This window comes from Callithrix jacchus, chromosome X, assembly GCF_049354715.1.
Source record: "Callithrix jacchus isolate 240 chromosome X, calJac240_pri, whole genome shotgun sequence".
In the NCBI taxonomy this organism is placed as follows: domain Eukaryota; kingdom Metazoa; phylum Chordata; class Mammalia; order Primates; family Cebidae; genus Callithrix; species Callithrix jacchus.
The window spans coordinates 54,785,954-54,808,792 of record NC_133524.1 but is presented as its reverse complement, the minus strand read 5'-3'; the positions used below and the strand labels follow the sequence as shown (position 1 = coordinate 54,808,792).

Here is a 22,839-nt window from a genome sequence, read left to right as displayed (position 1 = left end):
TCAAGCAATTCTCCTGCCTCGGCCTCCCAAGTAGTTGGGACTGCAGGCACATGCCTCCACATCCAGCTAATTTTTTATTTTTAGTAAAAATGGGGTTTCACCATGTTAGCCATGCTCAAATCCAGCTCACGACATCTCCCTTCTGTCTTCCCCATTCGTTTCTCCAGTGCCCCCAAAGCCCAGCTACCTGCAGATGCCCCGGATGCCCCCTCCACCAGAGCCCATTCCCCCTCCACCATCACGCCCACTGCCTGCTGACCCACGAGTGGCCAAGGGCCTGGCCCCCAGGGCAGAGGCCAGCTCCAGTTCTGCAGCAGTATCCTCACTGATTGAGAAGTTTGAAAGGTGAGTCTGGTCCCTAGGGCACCCTCTAGGGGGAAGGGGGAGCCTGGGACAGGAAGGGATAGTCAGGAGAGGTTTCTCAGTCAAGCTCATACCGTGCCTCCATGTGTGTCCACCACCCACCTCAGAGAGCCTGCGATTGTCGCCTCGGATAGGCCAGCCCCTGGCCCCAGCCCAGGTCCCCCAGAGCCAGCCATGTTGCCACAGCCACCCTCACAGCCACCAGTGCCCCAGATCCCCGAGGGCGAGGGCTCCCGCTGCCTGTTCCTGCTGGCTCCTGGGCCCCGGGACGGCGAGAAGGTGCCCAACCGGGACAGCGGCATTGATAGCATCAGCTCGCCATCCAACAGCGAAGAGACCTGCTTCGTCAGTGATGACGGGCCCCCCAGCCACAGCCTCTGCCCTGCGCCCCCTGCCCTGGCTAGTGTGCCTGTTGCCTTGGCCGACCCCCACCGGCCTGGCTCCCAAGAGGTTGACAGTGACCTGGAGGAGGAGGACGACGAGGAGGAGGAGGAAGAGAAGGACAGAGAAATCCCAGTGCCCCTGATGGAGAGACAGGAGTCTGTGGAGGTACTGACATGTGTTCACCGAGAGGCAGGACCATGTGGAGAACCCGGGAGCCTTTTATGCTTGATTCTTCCCCTAGCTCAGTATTTCTCAAACTAGGACCTTGTTTCCAAGCTCTGTGACACTGGGCAAGTCTTTTCCCTCTCCGCTCCCCCCACCGTAAGCTCAGTTTCCTTATTTGTAAAATGGAAAGTCTGTCACATCCATAGAGACTTCTCAACAGCTGGAGGAGGGGCGCAAGAGCTAGAGCCCTGCAGGGGCCTGAGGCTGTGCAGGTGAAGGCTCTTGGCAGCAGGGACCCCTTTCTGTGCCCATGCAGCCTTACATTTCTTCAGAAACCATCCTCGCACTTGAGTTAGATCTCAGCCAGAATACTTGCTCTGCCAGGACCAAGCTCAAGTGTGGGGCCAAAACCAGGGACTGCCGAGATGACAGATACTCAACAAATATATCTAATGAATAGGAAACTGGGCCAGCAGGCAATGAGTTTTATACGTTGTTATACTTTTGTGCTTTTCTCATGCCCAGGTACTCAGCAGGCCCTTGCTGATAGTATACTGAGTGGGTGAATACATGATTAATTAACATTTATAGACCATTTAATCTATAGTCTGCTATGTTTTTTTATATTAAATTATCTAATTGTCTCCATTACCAATGGACTTCGGTCCTATTATTATTTTGTTTTGTTTTTGCTTCTCGCCAGCCTTTACATTAAATAGATCCATTATTATCTGTATTTATGGATGAGGCGTCTTAAATACAGAGCTGTTAAAGAACTTACGCAGACTAGTGAATGGCAGAGCTTAGGATTTGAACCCAGGAAGTCTGACTTACCATCCCACATGCTTAACCACTACACTCTGCTGAGTGACTAGAGGGAGCAGGGGAATAAGTCATCGAGTGAGGGAGTGCACATCATCAGAATTGAGGGGTAGGCTTTACGGTGGACTGGGGAGTCAGGGATGAATCTGAAGGACTTACAGATCTAGAGATGGGGGTCAGGGTTATCCTAGGGTAGTATTAGGCTTAAAGTAGCATGGGAACAGTTTTAAGAATTCTGGGGGCTTGGGTGAGGGTTAGGATAGAGGAAGATGGATCAGGGGTTACTGCTTCTCCTTTCCAGTTGACTGTGCAGCAAAAGGTGTTTCACATTGCCAATGAGCTCCTGCAAACTGAGAAGGCCTACGTTTCCAGGCTCCATCTCCTGGATCAGGTGAGTAGCCTCTTGGAGGGCCGGGCCCCAGGACCTTGTAGGTGTGTTTCAAGGAGGAAGGGATAGGGCCTGAGTTCAACCCCACCATTGGAGCCAGAATTTAGAGGTGGTAAGACTCCTCTCTGACCTTGAAGTCAACTTGTCCCTGAAGCCAACTCTGATTATGTCCCAAGCTTGATCCTGATATCAACCCTCACTCCTAACGCTGGGCAGGTACACCAGCCCTAACTGCGACTCTCACACTAGTGCCGTCTCGGACCCAGATCCTGAATTTATCCCTAGCTGTGAACTTCATTCTAACTCTGGCCCGTATTCCAGATCCCAAATCCACTAGAATCCTGAGAGTAGAGATTTTTATCTTTGTTCACTGCTCTATCTTAGCCTATAGGACAGTGCCTAGCACACAGCAGACACTCAAAAATATTCATTAAATGAACAGATCTAATTCCAACTTTCTCTCTGACCCTGAATCTAATGCTAAGCCTGACCTTGAGCCTGACTTCTAATTGTTCCAAAGCCTAACTCTTGGCAGCAGGGACCCCTTTCTGTGCCCCGGTACCCTAACATTTCTTCAGACGGCACCCTCACACTTGAGGTAGATCTCAGACAGAATACTTGCTCTGCCAGGACCAAGCTCAAGTGTGGGGCCAAAGCCAGGGACTGCCGGGATAACCTGAAATCCATCTCCCCAATATATAACCCTCACCCCATTCCTGTCTCCTCAGTCTCAAGACCAATGCTGATCCCAAAGCTCCACAAGCCTCCCCACAAATACTGCTCTGACCCACAAGTTGCCCTTTCACCAGCCAAGCCCCAGGCCCAGCTGGGCTGAGTGCCTCTGCCCTGCCCCACAGGTGTTCTGTGCCCGGCTGCTGGAAGAAGCTCGGAACCGCAGTTCCTTCCCGGCCGACGTCGTCCATGGCATCTTCTCTAACATCTGCTCCATCTATTGCTTCCACCAGCAGTTCCTGCTGCCTGAGCTAGAGAAGCGCATGGAGGAATGGTGAGGGGCCCCAGACCTAAGCAGCCCAATCCCCTGTCCACCTGCCTGCCAAGCCCAGACCCAGAAGTGTACACAAGACTTCAATTCTGCTTGCTTGCTGTTCCTCTTAGTGACTTTTGACAGAAGAACCAGGGCCGGGCATGGTGGCTCAGGCCTGTAATCCCAGCACTTTGGGTAGCTGAGGCAGTGTATCAACTGAGGTCAGGAGTTCAAGACCAGCCTGGCCAATATGGCAAAACCCCATCTGTACTAAAAATATAAAACATTAGCCAGGTGTGATGGTGCACGTCTGTAGTCCCAGCTACTGGGGAGGCTGAGGCATGAGAATCGCTCTAACCTGGGAGGCAGAAGTTGTGGTGAGCCAAAATTGCACCATTGCACTCCAGCCTGGGCCACAGAGCAAGACTCTGTCTTAAAAAAAGAAAATAAAGGCCAGGCATGGTGGCTTACACCTGTAATGCAAGCACTTTGGAGGCCAAGGCGCCCAGATCACCTGCCCACCTTGAGGAGTTGGGAGTTCAAGACCAGCCTGACCAACATGGTGAAACCCCATCTTTAAAATAAATAAATAAATAAAAAGAAAAGAAAAGAAAAAAGAATCAGGCTCAAGCTCTGCCTTCCAGGGCCTCCCAGTCTGATGTGGAACACAGACCAGAACTCAGGAAAGTACAGCAGAATAGCGTAGCCTGCAGGAGTATGAGATTAGGAGCCAAATTGGCTGAGTTCAGATTCCGGCTGTGCCACTTGTTAGCTTTGAGCAAGTTTCTTAAATTGCTTTGCCTCAGTTTCTTCATCTCTAAAATGGGGATAATAATAACGGCCTACCTAATAGGGCTATTTTAAGGATTAACTGACTTAATACATAAAAGAGCTTAGAACAGTACCAGGTATATACAATAAGTGCTCAATGGATGTGAGCTCTTGTTATTTTTATAGTGCTATATTAGAGCAGAGAATAGTAGGCTGTGGGAATCCAGACAAATGGACTAAGCCTAGCCTGGGGATTACAGGAGGATTCAGGGAGGAGGTGATGCCTAAACTGAGCCCTGAAGTAGAAAGGCAGGGTTTACAGGCAGCCTCCCAGCCTCCAGGCCTTCTTCCAATTCAGCCTTTACAGTCCACACCCTTTGTGAGAATGGTCTTTCTAAACAAGTCAGACCATGTGTCTCCCTTCCTAAAATCATGTCCACATTCCCCACACCTACAGATTCCCCACACCTACAGAGTCAAGTGTATCCCCCTTACCAGGCTGTCACCACAGAGGACCAGCATGAAGCTGCGTTCCTATATCTCCCAATGAGTCTGTGACCCCTGAGGGCTGGGGCCAGGTCTGGTTTGCTTTTCTCCTGCACCAGACCGACCAGTGAGGAGTATGGCCAGGCCTGGTCTCTTTGTCTCACCTACCAGATGGTGACCCTCTCAGGGATCAAATGGGTGTAACTCATTTCTGTGTCCCCAGCATCACTCAGCACACAATTGATAATCAGTATATGAAGTGGTCCTGGGAGTAAGGTCTCAGGGTGGGTATTCCAACCAATACTTGGGCAGCACAGAGCTGACGCAGGTGGCATCCCAGGCTGTGGTCTGAAGTCAAACGGAGCCTCTTGGCCTCATTGGCCTATAATGTAAGCAGCATTTCTGAAGGACCAGACTAGCTGAGAAGTAGGTTTCTAGGACTGAGATGAAAGGTGTCTGCCTGGGGCTGGAGACCTGTGGGGGAAGATCCTAAGGGGCAGAGAGCAGCAGGACTACATCAGCCCCGAATTCCACCCCAGGGACCGCTACCCACGCATTGGAGACATCCTGCAGAAACTGGCCCCCTTCCTCAAGATGTATGGCGAGTATGTGAAGAACTTTGACCGGGCCGTGGAGCTGGTCAACACCTGGACAGAGCGCTCCACCCAGTTTAAAGTCATCATCCATGAGGTGCAGGTAAGTGGTCAAGCTGGAGGGAACAGACGGGGAGGAGAAGTCTGCCGGGACGAGTGGGGGATCTGGAGCCAGATCTCAGCCCCTCTGCTTCTGCCTGTCACAGAAGGAGGAAGCCTGTGGCAACCTGACATTGCAGCACCACATGCTGGAGCCTGTGCAGCGCATCCCCCGCTATGAGCTTCTTCTCAAGGACTATCTGTTAAAGCTGCCCCACGGCTCCCCGGACAGCAAGGATGCCCAAAGTGAGTGTGTGCACCCAGGCGCCTTCCTACACCCCTACACTAATAGCTCTAGGCCAGACCTCTGAGGCGCACCCCAAGGCTTAAATCACAGGGTCAGCCTTCCATTGCCACATGATTGAGATCCCAGAGGAGGATCTCCAAACTGAAAGGTCCACATCAAGGTTCTGAAGTGAGACCCCAGGATGAGATCCTCCTTCTGAATGTTCTGTTTGGGTATTCAGCCAGAGACCTCCAAGTTGAGATCCTTGTCTGAATACCCAGAGAGAACATACAAAAGGAGATCCCCAATCTGAACTTCCCAACTGGAACCCCAGAGTTTGAGGGGCATGCCCATTATGATCCCCTAAAGGAACTCATCCATTTCCTAGGCCAAGACCCCCAAGGCTGGCCCCCTAGACTTACCCCCAAATGAAGTTGAACCAAATGAGAGCCCAGACTGACCCCTCAGGCCAAGCTCTCATCACAGAATCTCCACAGCTGAGCTCCCCAGAAAGAGCCCTGGCTCATCAGTTTTCCATCCTCCAGATTTAGAGCTTTCCTCCATGCCCACCAACCACTACAGAACGAATCTCTTAAAAGAACCTCCAAGTCTGAGCACCCTAGGACTGGACCCCAAATTTTTCACCTCTCAAATTTGGATCTCTAGGCTGAGATACCTCCTCCCCAGACTGAATCCTTACACACTGAACCACCAGAAAAGTCTTCCATCCCGATGCCTCCAGTATCAGCCTCAACCACACAGGGTCACTCCCGAGGGTCTGCCCCACTTTGTCTTCCCCAAATTGTTATTTTCATTCATTCATTCATTCATTAACTTAACAGCTACTTCCTGAGCACCTCCATGTTTTTGTGCATTGTTCTAGGTACTGGGGATATAGAGGTGAACAAAACAGACAAGGTCCTTGATTTTAGGGAGCATATATTCTAGTCCGCAAGAGACACCATAAACAAAAGTAATAAATACACAGTAGAGGTCGGGCGCAGTGACTCACGCCTATAATCTCAGCACTTTGGGAGGCCGAGGCGGGCGGATCGCCTGAGGTCAGGAGTTCGAGACCAGCCTGGCCGATATGGTGAAACCCTGTCTCTACTAAAAATACAAAAACTAGCTGGGTGTGGTGGTGGGCACCTGTAATCTCAGCTACTCGGGAGGTTGAGGCAGGAGAATTGCCTGAACCCAGGAGGCATTCAGCAATTGCAGTGAGTACGGGTTGCAGTAAGCCGAGATTACATCACCATACTCCAACCTGGGTGACAGAGCGAGACTCTGTCTCAAAAAAAAAAAAAAAAAACAGGACGTGATAGCGCGCGCACCTGTAATCCCAGCTACTCAGGATGCTGAGGCCAGAGAATTGCTCAAACCTGGGACGCAGAGGTTGCAGTGAGCCAGGATTGAACCACTGCACTCCAGCCTGGGTGACAGAGTGAGACTTCATCTGAAAAATAAATAAATAAGTAAATAAATACACAGTAGATTATTAGATAGGTGCTAAGTGTCATTCATAGTATTGGAAGAGGGTGGCATGACAGTGGCTGGAGAGCCTATTTGAGACTGAGTGGCCTCTCTGACTAGAAGACAGTGAGTCAAAACCTGAATAAAAAGAAGGTAGGCACATGCCTATTGGAGAGGAGTATGTTCCAGGCAGAGGCAGCAGCATGTATAGTGTCTAAGGCAGGGGGAGAGATTAGGGGAGGTGGGGTGGTGGACAGGTTGTGTATCTCTGGATCAGCAAAAGGGTCAGTGTGACCTGAACGTGACAAGTGAGGGTAGAATGGTAGAAGTGGAGTTGGAGACAGGAATAAAGACTTGGAAGGCCAAGATAAGGAGATGGATTTTATTCTGAATGTGGTGGGTAGCCCATGGGAAGGTTTTGATCTGGATTACTTGGGAAGCAAGAGAGAGAGAGCCGAGAAATCAGTAAGAAGGCCTTTGCAATAATCCAAGTGAGAAAAGTTGGCTTGGATGAGGACAGTAGCAGTAGAATCGGTGAGAAATGGTTGGATTCAGGATATATTCTCTTCAGAAGCAGCACTGAGAGAACGAGGGTGGAGTGGATGCTGGGCTTGGGAGAAAGAGTCAGGACTGACTTGTAGGTTTTTGACTGGTGTTGATGGTTCCTAAGATGATCTTAGGAGTCTGATTTTGGACATGTTCAAAGTGAGCGGCTTGTCAGGCAGTTAGATGAATCTAGAATTCCAGGGAGAGATTTGGATGTCATTTGCACATAGATAGTATTCAAAGTCTTAGGGCTGGCCGAGATCACCTAAGGGAGTGAGTGTAAAAGGAGGGGAAAGACAGCCAAGGACAAAGCTCAGGGAAGTGGAATCAGCAAAGGAGACTTAGAAGGAGCAGCCCTAGGCTGGGCACAGCGGCTCACACCTATAATCCCAGCACTTTGGGAGGCCAAGGTGGGATGATCACTTGAGGCCAGGAGTTTGAGACCAGCCTGGCCAACATGGTTCACCCCATCTCAAACCATTTGAACCTGGGAGGCAGAGGTTGCAGGGAGCCAAGGTGGCGCCACTGCACTCAGGCCTGGGTGACAGAGCGAGACTCCTTATCAAAAAAAAGTGGGGGGCAGCCCTAAAGATCCGAGGAAAACCAAGAAAGTGTGGGGTCCTAAAGGCCATAAGAATGGGGGGGTGAAGCCGGGCACAGTGGCTCACGCCTGTAATCCTAGCACTTTGGGAGGCCGAGGCAGGCGGATCACCAGAGGTCTGGAGTTCAAGACCACCCTGGCCAACATGGTGAAACCCCATCTCTACTAAAAATACAAAAATTAGTCGGGTGTGGTGGCCCATGCCTGTAATCCCAGCTACCCGGGAGGCTGAGGCAGGAGAATTGCCAGAACCCGGAAGGTGGAGGCTGCAGTGAGCTGAGAATGCGCCACTGCACTTTAACCTGGGCCACAGAGCAAGACTCGCATCTCAAAAAAACAAAACAAAAAAAAAGAATTGGGAGTGGACAATTGTGTCCACCTCCCAAACTGAGCCTCCTCCCCCAAGCCAGATGGGACACATGAAGCCTGGACCCCTAGAAAGAATTAGGCCTCTAGAAAGTTTAATAGCTAAGCTCTACAGACATACATCTGCAGCATAAGAAACTACCTCATTCCTCATGCTGAAAAAGAGCCCTCACTGAAGTGCCAGCCTAAACTTCTAGAATGGGCCTTCCAGACCGATTCCCTGGGATGAGCCCTGTGGACTGACATCTCCAAACTGAACCTTCATACTAAGTCCAGTCTGAGGTCCCAATTGTAGATCCCAACACTGGTTTCTCAAACTAAGATCCCCGGACTGGGCATCTAGAATGCTCTTCCCACCCTGAACCCTGAAAGTGGGTTCCTAGTGATAGGCTTCAGCCTGAGATCCCCCAAAGAGCTTCCCAGTCTGATCTCCTTGGCCACCATTCTATACACAAGTATTGCCAAACAGCACCCTAGATTAATTCTCCATTTCATATCCCTCAGCCTGAAACTTTCAGCCGGAACTTAAAAGACTGACTCTCCAGGTCCACCCTACAGACTGAAGCCCCGCTGAGCCCTCAGACTGGATTCCCTGAGTTCCCCAGAGGGAACCCTGAAATTCAGCAGCCCAGACTGAGCTCCAGACAGAGATTCCAGCTCTCTTCTCCCCAGCCCATGTCCCCTAGACTGACGACCCCTATTTTTCATTTACTAGATGGAGAGTCCAATGCTGAGCTCCAGGACTAATGCCCCAGATTAGATTGTCCCCCAAATTAAGCCACCTGGCTAAGTGCCTAGTCACATGTCCACATTGGGCTCCCAGGACTCAGTTCTGCAATTTTATTTCCACAGTGGATCTCCAGCATAACATCCCCAGGTGAAAATTCTCCAAGTAAGCTCCCTGCACTAGACCCAAAGTGAGCTGCCAGTGAAAGCGGCCTAGAGTGGGCTCCAGATACAGTCCAGTTTCTTAGCTGTGTATCCTTGGGCAAGCTGCTCAGCCTCTTAGCCTAAGTTTTCTCACATGTAGAATGGGGATGATAACAATACTACCTCATATGGTTGTTTTGAGAATTAATGAGATAATCTGGGTGAAGCTTCTAGCACAGTGGCTGGCACATGGTAAAGGCTCAATAAATGTTAGCTGCTTTTATTACTAAATGCCCTGGCTAGTGCCCATCCCCCTAAAATCAGTCCCAGGTTGAGTTTAAGAAATTGAATGTCAATCTGTTTAAACTCATCTGTTGAGGAGCCCTGGAGAGGGCAGTGGGACCTTGGCCCTGTCCTAGGGAGCTCCTAGTCTACTGAGGAATACGGATGCAGATGTATAAATACACGATGAGTACTGTGACTAGTGGGACAGAAGGGAGCAAAAGGGAATGTGAGAACCCAGACAGGGTCCTAACCCAGCCTGGGAACTCTGGGCAGGCTCACTAGAAGACGTGAGCTGGATCCAGAAGACAGAGTGACAATTGGCCAGATGAAGTAAGACGGGACATGTTGAGGGAAGCACAGGAAGCTGGAGTGGTCAGCAGAAGCCACATCACCAAGGGCTTTGAGGTTTTTGTGTTTGTTTTGAGACAGAGTCTTGCTCTGTCACCCAGGCTGGAGTGCAGTGGCGCAATCTCGGCTCACTGCAACCTCCACCTCCAGCGTTCAAGCGATTTTCCTGCCTCAGCCTCCCGAGTAGCTGGGATTACAGGCACGTGCCACCACGTCTGGCTAATTTTTGTAATTTTAGTAGAGACGGGGTTTTGCCATGTTGGCCAGGCTGGTCTTGAAGTCAGGTGATCTGCCCTCCTTGGCCTCTCAAAGTACTGGGATTACGGGCATGAACCACCACTCCTGGGTGTGCCTGGCTTTTTTTTTTTTTTGAGATGGAGTCGCATTCTGACCCCCAGGCTGGAGTACAGTGGTATGATCTCAGCTCACTGCAACCTCCACCTCCCGGGTTCAAGTGATTCTCCTGCCTCAGCCTCCCCAGTAGCTGGGACTACAGGTGTGTGCCACCACACCTGGCTTTTTGTATTTTTAGTAGAGACGAGGTTTTACTATGTTGGCCAGGCTGGTCTTGAACTCCTGACCTCGTGATCCGCCTGCCTCGCCCTCCCAAAGTACTGGGATCACAGTACTGGCTAACTTGTATTTTCAGTAGACATAAGGTTTCACCATGTTGGCCAGGCTGGTGTCAAACTCCTCACCTCAGGTGATCCACCTGCCTTGGCCTCCCAAAGTACTGGGATTACAAGCATGAGCCACCTCGCCCAGCCTCACCAAGGACTTTGAATGTCAGGCTAAAGGGCTAGATCTTTACCCTGAAGGCACAGGGGAGCCATTGACAGATTTGAATAGAGGAGTGGCAGTAAGCTATGGGAGAAAGCTCCTTCTGGCAGCTGGAATGGAAGAAGGGTGGGAGATTGGAGCCCAGCACCTGAAAGGCATGTGGATGCCTGAGCTGGGACAGGGGCCATAGAGCTCCTTGAGCACCAAAACTTGGTCATGAAGAGAGAGCCTCTTAGGAAAACAAGACTTGGCTAGCCAGCCATATGGACCTTCTTCAGAAGCACTTGTGCTCCTCCAGCATGGGCTGATCTGAGTAGGGAGATCTAGCACATACAGAGTGGGGTACACGGAAGCTATGGCCAGGCCTTAAGCATAGGTGGGATTTGTTAGTGTGTGGAGTTGTATAGGGACTCATTTCAGCTTTTTTTTTCTGATGATACCTGATCACTGTAGGAAATGTGGAAATTACAGACAAAGATGAAAGAAATAGGAGAAAAATCACATGTGATCTGAGACCCCAGAGAATAAGCACAATGAACGTTGTGACATAAATTCTTGCTGGTGTTTTTCAGACGTGTATACTTGCAAAAGTGAGATCATTCTGTATAAACATGTTCATATCCTTTTCTTAAAATACCCTGAGCATTTCCCAGATTATTAAAAGCCCTGCATAAGAATCATTTGTAAAGGTTGTTTAATATTCTGTTATGTGAAGACACCATAATGTATTTAACTGAACCCCTACAGTTGGGCATTTTTTTAGCAGGGAAGAGGCACAGCCTTCAGTGCAAGTGAAGGTGTGCTCCCCTATAGATGAATGTTTTTGTTTCCCATTTGGAATTGTTGTAAATACCAATATGACAAAAGTGTGTTCATGTGTAGTATGTGTATTTTCTTGTTGTTTTTTTTTTAATATGGAACGCTTCATGAATATGCGTGTCATCCTTGCCCAGGGGCCATGCTAATCTTCTCTGTATCATTCCAATTTTAGTATATGTGCTGCCGAAGCGAGCACAGTGTGTGTATTTTCTTAGCGTAGACAACCAGAATCGGAATCTTTGCGACAAAGAACAGGATCATCTCATTGTTTTTTCATATGGCTTTTTCTGATTATAAAAGTAATACATGTTCTTTGTCAAAAATATGGAAAATGCCTCATGCCTATAATCCCAGCACTTTGGGAGGCCGAGGTGGGTGGATCACGAGGTCAAGAGATCGAGACCATTCTGGTCAACATGGTGAAACCCCGTCTCTACTAAAAATACAAAAATTAGCTGGGCATGGTGGTGTGCACCTATAGTCCCAGCTACTCGGGAGGCTGAGGCAGGAGAATTGCTTGAACCCAGGAGGCGGAGGTTGCAGTGAGCCGAGATCGCGCCATTGCACTCCAGCCTGGGTGACAAGAGCGAAACTCCATCTAAAAAAAAATATGGAAAATGCAGAAAAACATAAAGAAGACAATAAAAACCACCCATAGTCCCACCATCCAGAGACAACATGGGTGTGTTTCCTTCTGGTCACATAGTAACTTATTGTTATTATTAGTGGTGACAATAGTCTTGGCTGCCGACTATTCCGTGTATTGTGATTCTGCCATTGTGACATTGGACGGCTTCTGATTTTAAATGATGTTGCTGTGAACATCTTTGAGGGTGGCACTTTCTAAGATGGGAGGGTGTGGTCAGGCCAGGATGAGGTAATCAGGGAGGAAAGAAACCCTGAAGAGGCTCCTCTCTGCTTGTCCCCCATCTGACCTCACTTCTCTATGCCTGTAGAGTCTCTGGAGCTGATAGCCACAGCAGCAGAGCACTCGAATGCTGCCATCCGCAAAATGGTGAGTGGCCCTTCTTGCCCCTGCCCTTCCTTGGCCACTCATCCGTGGTATCTCCATCCTGGGGTGGGGGTGTTGTGACTTGTGGGCATCTGACAGGAGGCTGGCACCCCAACCATGCCTTTTGTTCCCTGTCTTCTGCCAGGAGCGAATGCATAAGCTGCTAAAGGTATATGAGCTGTTAGGGGGCGAGGAGGACATTGTCAGCCCCACCAAAGAGCTCATAAAAGAAGGCCACATCCTTAAGCTGTCAGCAAAGAATGGGACCACTCAAGACCGATACCTCATACTAGTAAGTGCCAAGCATGAAACTGCGGGTGGGTCATGCCCCCTGCAACACACACACACATAGTGGCCTGGTACTCCCTCAAGACTATACTTCCTTTCATTCCTGAAAGAGGAAAAAAAAGACCATTCCTCCTGCTAGCCATTCTCTTCTCTAGCAACAAATTGTATTTTCACGACCTAGCTAGGATTTTTATTCCTCCACTTTACAGATAAGGTAACTAGGCCTTGCAGAGACGTGACTTGCCTAAGGCTCCCCCCAGGAAGTTCTTCCATGCCTAGCCTCTTTCCTTTTGACCCCTGTGCCCAATCTCAGCTGTCTTTTCTACATCTATTGCCTACAGTCCTCAGCAGTAAAGCTTCAGGAGTCCCATAGGGCAGGGAGCTGGGCCACATCCCCACTAGGCCCTCCGCACTTACATCCCAAATTTTTTCCTTCCTAGTTCAACGACCGCCTCCTTTACTGCGTGCCCAGGCTGCGGCTCCTTGGCCAGAAGTTTAGCGTGCGGGCACGCATTGATGTAGATGGCATGGAGGTGAGCAACCAGAAGGTGGGAAGTGGAACCTGGAATGGGGCATTGGTGTTGGGAGGAACAAAGATGCTGGCTTTGACCCCCAGTCTGTATTTGTATGTGTGTAGACAGCTAGGGCCCTGTGGAGTTCAACGGCCTCACCATGCCCCTTTCTCCCTCCATTCAGCTAAAGGAGAGCTCCAACCTCAATCTGCCTCGAACCTTCCTGGTGTCAGGAAAGCAGCGCTCCCTGGAGCTCCAGGCCAGGTACTTGTCCTTGCCTATTCTTCCCTCCAGCGTCTACCCCCCTTTCTTCAGATATGCTGACGCATTCCAGGCCCAGAGATTGTTCCACAGAAAGGATGGGCACCTTTCCCCAAAGATGCAGGTTTGCTCTTCAGCGGTGAGGGTGATCCCTAAGGGCTAGATGCCATTTAGATTCAGGGTGAGTAACTTCGAGATGTGGGGAAAGGTGGCACTCCTGCCAGGAGAGCCTTTTGGAAAATGAATAAGCTCTCCCCTAATTAAAGCAAGAATTTCTTCTGGTGGGTTTTGTTAGAGGAGAGAGAAGAACGTGATGCTAATTCTAACATGAATAATACCACCACAAATAGTTTATTGTAGATTCAGAGATCTAAGAGAAATAATCAAATGCAGTACTTGGTCCATGACAGTAGCCTGGTTTGGTAAAAAGAGCCCTAAAAGACATTTGTAGGATGATAAGAGAAAATTTGGATGTAAAGTGAACGTTATATATTGAGAAAGTATTGCTATCTTAGGTGTGATAATGGTATGGTGGTTACGCAGAAGAATGTCCTTATTTTGCAGCAGTGTATGCTGAGGGCTTAGTATCACAATGTCTGTTAATTACTTTAAAATGGTTCAGGCCGGGCGCAGTGGCTCACGCCTGTAATCCCAGCACTTTGGGAGGCTCAGGTGGGCAGATCACCTGAAGTCAGGAGTTTAAGACCAGCCTGACCCACATGCAGAAACCCTGTCTCTACTAAAAATACAAAATTAACTGGGCGTGGTGGCACATGCCTGTAATGCCAGGTACTCGGGAGGCTGAGGCATGAGAATCACTTGAACCCAGGAGGCAGAGGTTGTCGTGAGCCAAGATCATGCCATTGCACTCCAGACTGGACAACAAGAGCAAAACTCTGTCTCAAAAAATAAAATAAAATAAAGTGGTTCAGCACCCAAAAAATACATATGTAACCATACATACACACACATATGCATACATACACATATATAGTCATATACCACATAACATTTTTGGTAAATGACAGACCATATATACACAGTGGCCTCATAAGATTAAGTAAGGCCGGGCATGGTGGCTCACGCCAAGGTGGGTGGATCACCTGAGGTCAGGAATTCGTGACTAGCTTGACCAACATGGTGAAACCCCATCTCTAAAAAAAAAAAAAAAAAAAAAAAAAATTAAGTACCATATTTTACTATATCTTTTCTTTCTTTTTTTCTTTTTTTAAGACAGAGTTCGCTCTGTCACCCAGGAGTGCGGGGCCATGATCTTGGTTCACTGCAACTTCCGCCTCCCAGGTTCAAGCAATTCTCCTGCCTCAGCCTCCTGAGTAAGTGGGATTACAGGCGCATGTCAGCACGCCCAGCTAATTTGTATTTTTAGTAGAGACAGGATTTCACCATGTTGGCCAGGCTGGTCTCAAACTCCTGACTTCAAGTGATCTACCCGCCTCGGCCTATCACAGTGCTGGGATTACAGGTGTGAGTCACTGTGCCCGGCTTTACTATACCTTTTCTAGGTTTAGATATGTTTACATACACAGATAATTAGCGTGTTACAAATTGCTACAATATTCAGTACAACTGTAACATGCTTTACAGGCTTGTAACCTAAGAGCCATAAGCTGTACCATATAACCTAGGTGTGTACTAAGTAGACCATCTAGTGTACTAGTGTCAGTACACTGTCTGATAATTCACACAATGATGAAATTGTCTAACGACACCTTTCTCAGAACACATCCCCATGGTTACACATGACTGTATGTATATATATATGAAGTAAATATAGCAAAATATAAAAAATGTTTGCATCTCTATAGTGGGCATATAGATAGGTATTGTACTTGTGCTATTCTGTTTCCTTTTCTGTATACTTGAAGTTTTGTTTTTGTTTTTTGAGACAGAATCTCGCTCTATCGCCAGGCTGCAATGCAGCAATGTGATCTTGGTTCACTGCAACCTCTACCTCCTGGGTTCAAGTGATTCTCCTGCCTCAGCCTCTCAAGTAGCTGGGACTATAGGCACGCACCACCACGCCCAGCTGATTTTTGTATTTCTAGAAGAGACGGGGTTTCACCGTGTTGGCCAAGATGGTCTCTATCTCTTGACCTCGTGATCCGCCCACCTCGGCCTCCCAGTGCTGGGATTACAGGTGTGAGCCACCACACCCAGCTGCTTAAAGTTTTTTATAATAAACATTTTTAAATAATAGCATAGGGGAAAAAAAAAACAGTAAAAATAACAAATAAATAAATAAAATAAAATAATGGCATGGGATAATGGCCAGCCATTTAACAGAGGGACCTTTCATATCCAGTCTCTACTTGGATGATTGTAATCATAGCTCATATTTCCTGAAGACTTACTTTTTGCCAAGTACTGTTTTAGGTTAATGTTAACATAAAATTTTAAGTCTAAGTTGACTAGCCAGGAACTTACAACAGCCCTAGAAGTAGCTACTGTTATCATAAATCTACTTTACAACTGGGGCAGCTAAGGTGTAGGACAGTTCTGCATGCAGGGTGTGGTGGCTCACTCTTGTAATCTCAGCACTTTGGGAGCCCAAGGTGGGACCATCACTTGAGGCCAGGAGTTCGAGACCAGCCTGGGCAACATAACGAGATTGTGCCTCTTTAAAAAAAAAAAAAAGAAAGAAAGAAAGAAAAAGAATAGTTATATACTTGCCCAAAATCCCAGAACTAGAAAGGAGCAGAGCTGAGATTGGAGCTCAGGTCATCTGGCCCTGGAGTCCACGTTCCTAACCACTGTCTATGCTGCCTTCTGAGGGCCCAGGTGAAAGGGTATCAGGGTCATGGTGAGGGCCAGAGGATGGATGCATGTCAGTGGATGGCCTGCTTCTGACAGGCTGTGAGGAAGAGAGAAATGACTGGCTGGGACTGCAAGGAGGTGGGAGAGAGAGATGAATGTGAGATAGACGGTGTCCTCCTGGCAGATGAAGTGAGTCTTGAAGCTTGGGGAGATGAGAGCCTCATAGAGGCCTGCAGCAGGGAAAGTGAGAGCAAAGCGGATGCCCTGCACATCTGCCGGATTGACAAGCCTTGTGACGGGGATTCATCTGTAGAGAGGAAAGGGGCTGCAGTGGGACACTGGGCCCAGAAGGAGCAGCCAAGCAGTGTAGGATTTCCTCCTAGTGGCAGCAGAAAAGTGTGGAGGGTTTGCTTTGCTTTGTAATCACTTTTACTGCCCTTAAAGGAGAAAAAAAATTAATGCAAACTTTCAAATATGCAGAAAAGTGGAAGTACAATAAGCACCCAGATAGATGCCCACAACTTCAACAGCTTGTTCTCAACTTTGGCAACCTTTGGAATCAGCTAGGGAGCTTTTAAAAAATACTGATGCCTGGGACCCACCCACAGAGATTCTGATTTAATTGGTCTGGGGGACAGCTTGACTATGGAGAGCTTTAAAAGCTCCCCAGGGGATTTTATTTTACTTTTTATTTTTATTTATATTTTTTTGAGACATAGTCTCACTGTGTTGCCCAGGACAGGGTGTAGTGGTGCAATCTCGGATCACCGCAACCTCTGCCTCCCAGATTCAAGCGATTCTCCTGCGTGAGCCTCCTGAGTAGCTGGGACTACAGGCACGTGCCACCACACCGGGCTAATTTTTGTAATTTTAGTAGAGACAGGGTTTTACCATATTGGCCAGGCTGGTCTCGAACTCCTGAACTCGTGATCAGCCTGCTTCAGCCTCCAGAAGTGCTGGGATTACAGGCCTGAGCCACCACGCCCAGCCCTCAGGTGATTTTAATGTGTGTACTAGGGTGTAGAACCACTGTTTTAAGAGTCAGTACTATTGACATTATGTTATATGTCTTTTGCTGAACCATTTTAAAGTGAGTTACAAATATCAGGACCCTTCACCCCTATACACTTCAGCATGAATAGCCAAAAAACACTACTGTACTGTAGCTCTTCTTCTTTATTTTTTTGAGATATGGTCTCTCCCTCTCACCCAGGCTCTGGGTGGCATGATCATGGCTCCCTGCAGCCTCAAGCTCCTGGGTTCAAGTGATCCTCCTACCTCAGCCTCCCAAGTAGCTGGGAATACAAGCATATGCCACCATGCCCAGCTAATTTTTGTACTTTTTGTAGAGATGAGGTCTCACTATGCTGCCCAGGCTGGTCTTGAACTCCTGGCCTCAAGCGATCCTCCCACTTCAGCCTCCCAAAGTGCTGAGACAACAGGTAGGAGCCACCACTCCCAGTCTGTTGTGGCTCTTGAAAATAAAAAGCAACATTTGTTCACTGCAAATAAATTTTAAATTATAAAATAGATATAAATAAAATAATTTTTTAAAACAATACAGTCAGTCTAGGCCAGACATAGTAGCTCACACCTATAATCCCTACACTTTGGGAAGCCAATGTGGGTGGCTCACCTGAGGTCAGGAGTTCAAGACCAGCCTGGCCAACATGGTGAAACCCCGTGTCTACTGACAATACAAAAATTAGCCAGGTGTGGTGGTGACCGCCTGTAATCCCAGCTACTTGGGAGGCTGAGGCAGAATGGCTTGAACCTTAGGAGGTGGAGGTTGCAGTGAGCCAAGATGACACCACTGCACTCCAGCCTGGGTGACAAAGTGAGATTCCGTCTCAAAAAACAAACAAACAAAAAGAATATAATCAGAATAAAGTGAAGTCTCCCTAGACCTTTACCACCCGGAAACAACCTGTGCTGATGTGTTGTCAGAACCCCTTTTAGGCCTTTTCTTTCCCTGTTTTATTTCAAAAGTTTTCTATGACTCAAGAACATTAAAAAGAAAAAAATTTAAAAAACAAAGTTTTCCAAAACACAGAAGTTGAAAGAATCAAACAGTGAACACCCATAAACCTACCATTTAGATTCTACAAGTGTTAGCATTGTGCTAAATTTACTTTATCACATATGGGCATCTGTCCTTTTATTCATCCATCAATCCGTCAGATGTTTTTAGTGCATTTCAAAATAAGTTGCAGACATCACTATACATCACCCATCAAGAGTTTGGCATGTAGGCCAGGTGCGGTGGCTCATGCCTGTAATCCCAGCACTTTGGGAGGTAGAGGCAGGTGGATCACCTGAGGTCAGGAGTTCAAGACCAGCCTGGCCAACATGGAGAAACACCGGTCTCAACTAAAAGTACAAAATTAGCCGGGCCTGGTGGTGGGCACCTGTAATCGCAGCTATTCAGGAGGCTGAGGCAAGAAAATCACTTGAACCTGGGAAGCGAAGGTTACGGTGAGCCGAGATCATGCCATTGCACTCCAGCCTGGGCAACAAGACGGAAACGCCATCTCAAAAAAAAAGTTTGGCATGGAAAATTATTAACTAGATTCTAATATTTGTTTAAAGCCCTCTCTTTTTACAAGGCAAACTTTTCATACAGTGAAATGCACAGGTCTTAAGTGTTCCATGGGTGAGTTTTGACAAATGGGAACACACTCACATAACATAAAATTTTTTAATGGGATAATAGATATAATTTATGTATGTTCTTTTCATTTAACATATTATAAACATCTTTCTACATTATTAATGTTCTCTTGCAGTAGCAACGGGCCATCATTTTTTTTTTTTTTTTGAGACAGAGTTTCACTCGTCGCCCAGGCTGGAGTGCAATGGCACGATCTTGGCTCACTGCAACCTCTGCCTCCCAGGTTCAAGCAATTCTCCTGTCTCAGCCTCCCAAGTAGCTGAGATTAAAGGCATGTGCCACCATGCCTGGCTAATTTTTATGTTTTATGTTTTCATAAAATCATAAATTTTATGATTTCGCCATGTTGGCCAGGCTGGTCTCAAACTCCTGAACTCAAGTGATCTGCCCGCCTCAGCCTCCCAAAGTGCTGAGATTACAGGTGTGAGCCACTGTGCCTGACCAATGCCATCAGTTTTTTAACCTGATATCCTATTGTTAGACACTTAAGCTGCTTCCAGTTTTTTACCATAATAAATAGCATTGCAATGGACATTCTTTTTTTTTTGGTGATAGAGTCTTGCTCTGTCATGCAGGCTGGCGTGCAGTAGCTCGGTCTCAGCTCACCACAACCTCCACATCCCTGGTTCAAGCCATTCTCCTGCCTCAGCCTCCTCAGTAGCTGGGACTACAGGCCTGCACCATCATGCCCGGCTAATTTTTGTGTTTTTAGTAGAATGGGGTTTTCACCATGTTGGTCAGGCTGGTCTCAGACTGGCCTCAAGTGACCACCCGCCTCGCCTCCCAAAGTATAGGGATTATAGGCATGAGCCACCGCACCCGGCCTGCAATGGATATTCTTGTAGCTAAATATTGACTCACATTCTTGATTTTTCATGAAGTGGTTCTAGAGATATAGTCAGACTTTCATATTAGAAAAATATTTTTGATGTCTAGAGTGTAGATATGGAAGGAAATGAGAAGAGGCCAGATGAGAGGCAGCAGAGAAGCCAGGGTCTCATTCTTAGTGAGCAGAAGAGTCAGGGAAGGAAGCCAAAGGCGGGGGATCTCATACTGATTGAGTGTCCATTGTGCCAGACATTGTCATATATTGTGCTCAGCACTGTATATGTTACTTCAGTTACTGCTCAGAACAGCCCAGAGGGTGCTCACCATTATCTCCATTTTACAAATGAAAAAATTTGTCCCCCTTTCTCAAACTTGGCATCCCAGCAGTAGAGAATTTTTTTTTTTCCTTTTTGAGACAGAATCTCACTCTGTCGCCTAGGCTGGAGTACGATCTCCACTCACTGCAACCTCTGACTCCCAGGCTCAAGCGATTCCCATGCCTCAGCCCCCTGAGTAGCTGGGGTTACCGGTGTCCACCACCACACCCGGCTAATTTCTGTATTTTTAATATAGACAGAGTTTCACCATGTTGGCCAGGCTGGTCTCCAACTCCCGACCTCAAATGATCCTCCCGTCTTGACCTCCCAAAATGCTGGGATTACAGGCATGAACCAACATGCCCAGCCAACTGAGAATTATTGACACAGTTTCTTGTATTTTTTTTTTTTTTGAGATGGATTTTTGCTCTTGTTGCCCAGTCTGAAGTGCAATGGTGCGATCTCGGCTGACCACAACCTCCGCCTCCCGGGTTCAAGCGATTCTCCTGCCTCACCCTCCTGAGTAGCTGGGATTACAGGCATGGACCACCACGCATGGCTAATTTTGTATTTTTAGTAGAGATGGGGTTTCACCATGTTGGTCAGGCTGGTCTCAAACTCCTGACCTCAGGTGATTCGCCCACCTCAGCCTCCCCAAGTACTGAGATTACAGGTGTGAGCCACCGCACCTGGCATTCTTGTATGTTCTCTACTGTTTCTCCCACACATTTCACCCTTACCCCTCTACCTGAGGCCTAGCACCTCCTTGGAAAGTCCTCTCGCCAACTTCAGACAGGGGCATGTCTCCTCTGGGCTCCTTGGCTTTATTTTCACCATCATAGTATCCATCTCCCTGTATCTATCTCCTCTACTAGACCATGAGCTCCTTGAGGGGAGGGTCCTCTCTGAAGCCCAAGTTCTTAGCACAGGGTCTGGCAAGTATTAGTAATTGTTAAATAAATAAACCCAAACGGATTATGTGACTTGCCCAAGGTCATATTAGTAATAAGTGAATAAGCAGAGGGTTAAGCTCAGGTCTTTCTGACTCCAGAACACCTGCTCTTCACCACTCCAATTGCTTTTTGTGGGCCTGCCTAACCAAACATCTTTCTTTTTTATTCCCCACCTCAAGGACTGAGGAGGAGAAGAAAGACTGGGTCCAGGTAACATCCAAGGCTTTGTGATAGAGGGCTAGAAAAGTATTAACGGGTCTCTTAGGGGTTGCTGGATTCTCCCTCAAAACTCACCTCTAACCAGAATGGTCCTGGACCCCTATCTTTCAACAAACTTTACCATCCCCATTTTACAGATAAGCAAACTGAGGTGCAGAGGTTGAGCAGAAACTCACAAACTCTTCTTTTAGGAAGCTGGTTTCTCTGAGGGTGTATAAGGTGAAACTGTCAAGCTCTGTAAAATCTTAAGCCCAGCCGGGCGTGGTGGCTCACGCCTGTAATCCCAGCACTTTGGGAGGCTGAGGCGGGCGGATCACCTGAGGTCAGAAGTTCGAGACCAGCCTGATCAATATGGTGAAACCCCGTCTTTGGGAAAAAAAAAAATCTTAAGCCCAGAAGGTGGCCAGGAAAGCCACCTGAGGTTTTTCAGCCACCACTCCCCCTCCTCCTGGATTTGGGAGGAGATTTATTTACTGAGACCTGGATTTGGGAGGGGATTTATCCAAGGTCATCCACCTACCAGTGACAGAGCTGGGTCTGAAACCCAGCTTTCCTAACTTCAGGCTAGGGTGTAGGAAGGTGAGGCGAGGGTAGAAATGGGTGGTTTGTGGGGTGATCTGACTTTTCATTTCTTACACCTCCTCCGCAGGCCATCAACTCCACCCTCCTGAAGCATGAACAGACGCTGGAGACCTTCAAACTGTTGAACTCAACAAACAGGGAAGATGAAGACACCCCGCCCAACTCGCCGGTAAGAGTCCCCGCCCTCTTTCCCCTGCACTGGGACCTCTTCCAGACTTCCAGGTCCCCACCTGACCTTGAGATGATCCTTTCCTCTTCCCAGAGAGTAATGACCAAGGAGGCAATGCATAACCTCAGAAGCAATCATTCCTTGGTAGGGCCACAGAGAAGTCACTGGGGAAACCAAGGCCCAGAAAATGTACTAGAAGTGACTTGTCTTCAGTAGCACAGTAGCTAGGAGCAAAGCCAAGAGTTAAAGGCAGGTCTTCTGAATATGGCTGCTCCCCTTAACCCCACCCCACCCCACCCCATGATAATCCAAGCCTTGGAGCAGGGACAAGGGCTGGCTGGACTGGGTTGGGGAGTACCTGTCTCTGACCTGAGACCTGGCCCTCCCCACAGAATGTGGATCTTGGGAAGCGGGCACCTACTCCCATCCGCGAAAAGGAAGTCACCATGTGCATGCGCTGCCAGGAGCCCTTCAATTCTATCACCAAACGCAGGCACCACTGCAAGGCCTGCGGGCATGTGAGTGTTGGGAGGCAAGGGCAGAGCTAGGGAGGGGACAGCCTGGCAGCCCAAAGACCTGCCGCAGAGTGGGTTCCCTCCAAGCGGGGGGAGGCTGCAAGTCTGCTGTGGGAGTTGATATGCTGAAGGGAAGACCTGCTGGAATCAGGCTGCTCTTGCCCACTTGCCACCCCAGGTGGTTTGTGGGAAATGCTCCGAGTTCCGGGCCCGCCTCGTCTATGACAACAACCGCTCCAACCGTGTGTGCACTGATTGCTATGTGGCCTTGCACGGGGTGCCTGGGAGCAGTCCAGCCTGCAGCCAGCATACACCCCAGCGCCGGAGGTCCATCCTGGAGGTAAGAGCCAGGCCCCTGACTAACTCT

At 48.3% G+C, this 22,839-nt stretch overlaps 1 protein-coding gene and 1 non-coding gene across 3 annotated transcripts in view; one reads left to right on the top strand and one right to left on the bottom strand.

Annotated features, from left to right (window-relative positions):
* The window catches only part of FGD1 (FYVE, RhoGEF and PH domain containing 1), a 50,178-nt gene that overhangs the window by 24,065 nt on the left and 3,274 nt on the right, over positions 1 to 22,839 (top strand). For both annotated transcript variants that reach the window (XM_035289475.3, XM_035289476.3), the window contains exons 3-16: positions 168 to 345; positions 471 to 912; positions 2,036 to 2,125; positions 2,980 to 3,128; positions 4,904 to 5,060; positions 5,164 to 5,302; positions 12,327 to 12,385; positions 12,528 to 12,674; positions 13,111 to 13,203; positions 13,367 to 13,446; positions 21,167 to 21,197; positions 21,856 to 21,957; positions 22,350 to 22,475; positions 22,651 to 22,812. In XM_035289475.3, coding sequence (XP_035145366.1) covers positions 168 to 345; positions 471 to 912; positions 2,036 to 2,125; positions 2,980 to 3,128; positions 4,904 to 5,060; positions 5,164 to 5,302; positions 12,327 to 12,385; positions 12,528 to 12,674; positions 13,111 to 13,203; positions 13,367 to 13,446; positions 21,167 to 21,197; positions 21,856 to 21,957; positions 22,350 to 22,475; positions 22,651 to 22,812 — 1,955 coding nt within the window. The remainder of the gene's footprint in view (positions 1 to 167; positions 346 to 470; positions 913 to 2,035; positions 2,126 to 2,979; positions 3,129 to 4,903; positions 5,061 to 5,163; positions 5,303 to 12,326; positions 12,386 to 12,527; positions 12,675 to 13,110; positions 13,204 to 13,366; positions 13,447 to 21,166; positions 21,198 to 21,855; positions 21,958 to 22,349; positions 22,476 to 22,650; positions 22,813 to 22,839) is intronic.
* LOC118150729 (U6 spliceosomal RNA) lies at positions 11,460 to 11,566 on the bottom strand. The gene has a single exon (XR_004738881.1). It is a non-coding gene; the product is annotated as a U6 spliceosomal RNA (small nuclear RNA).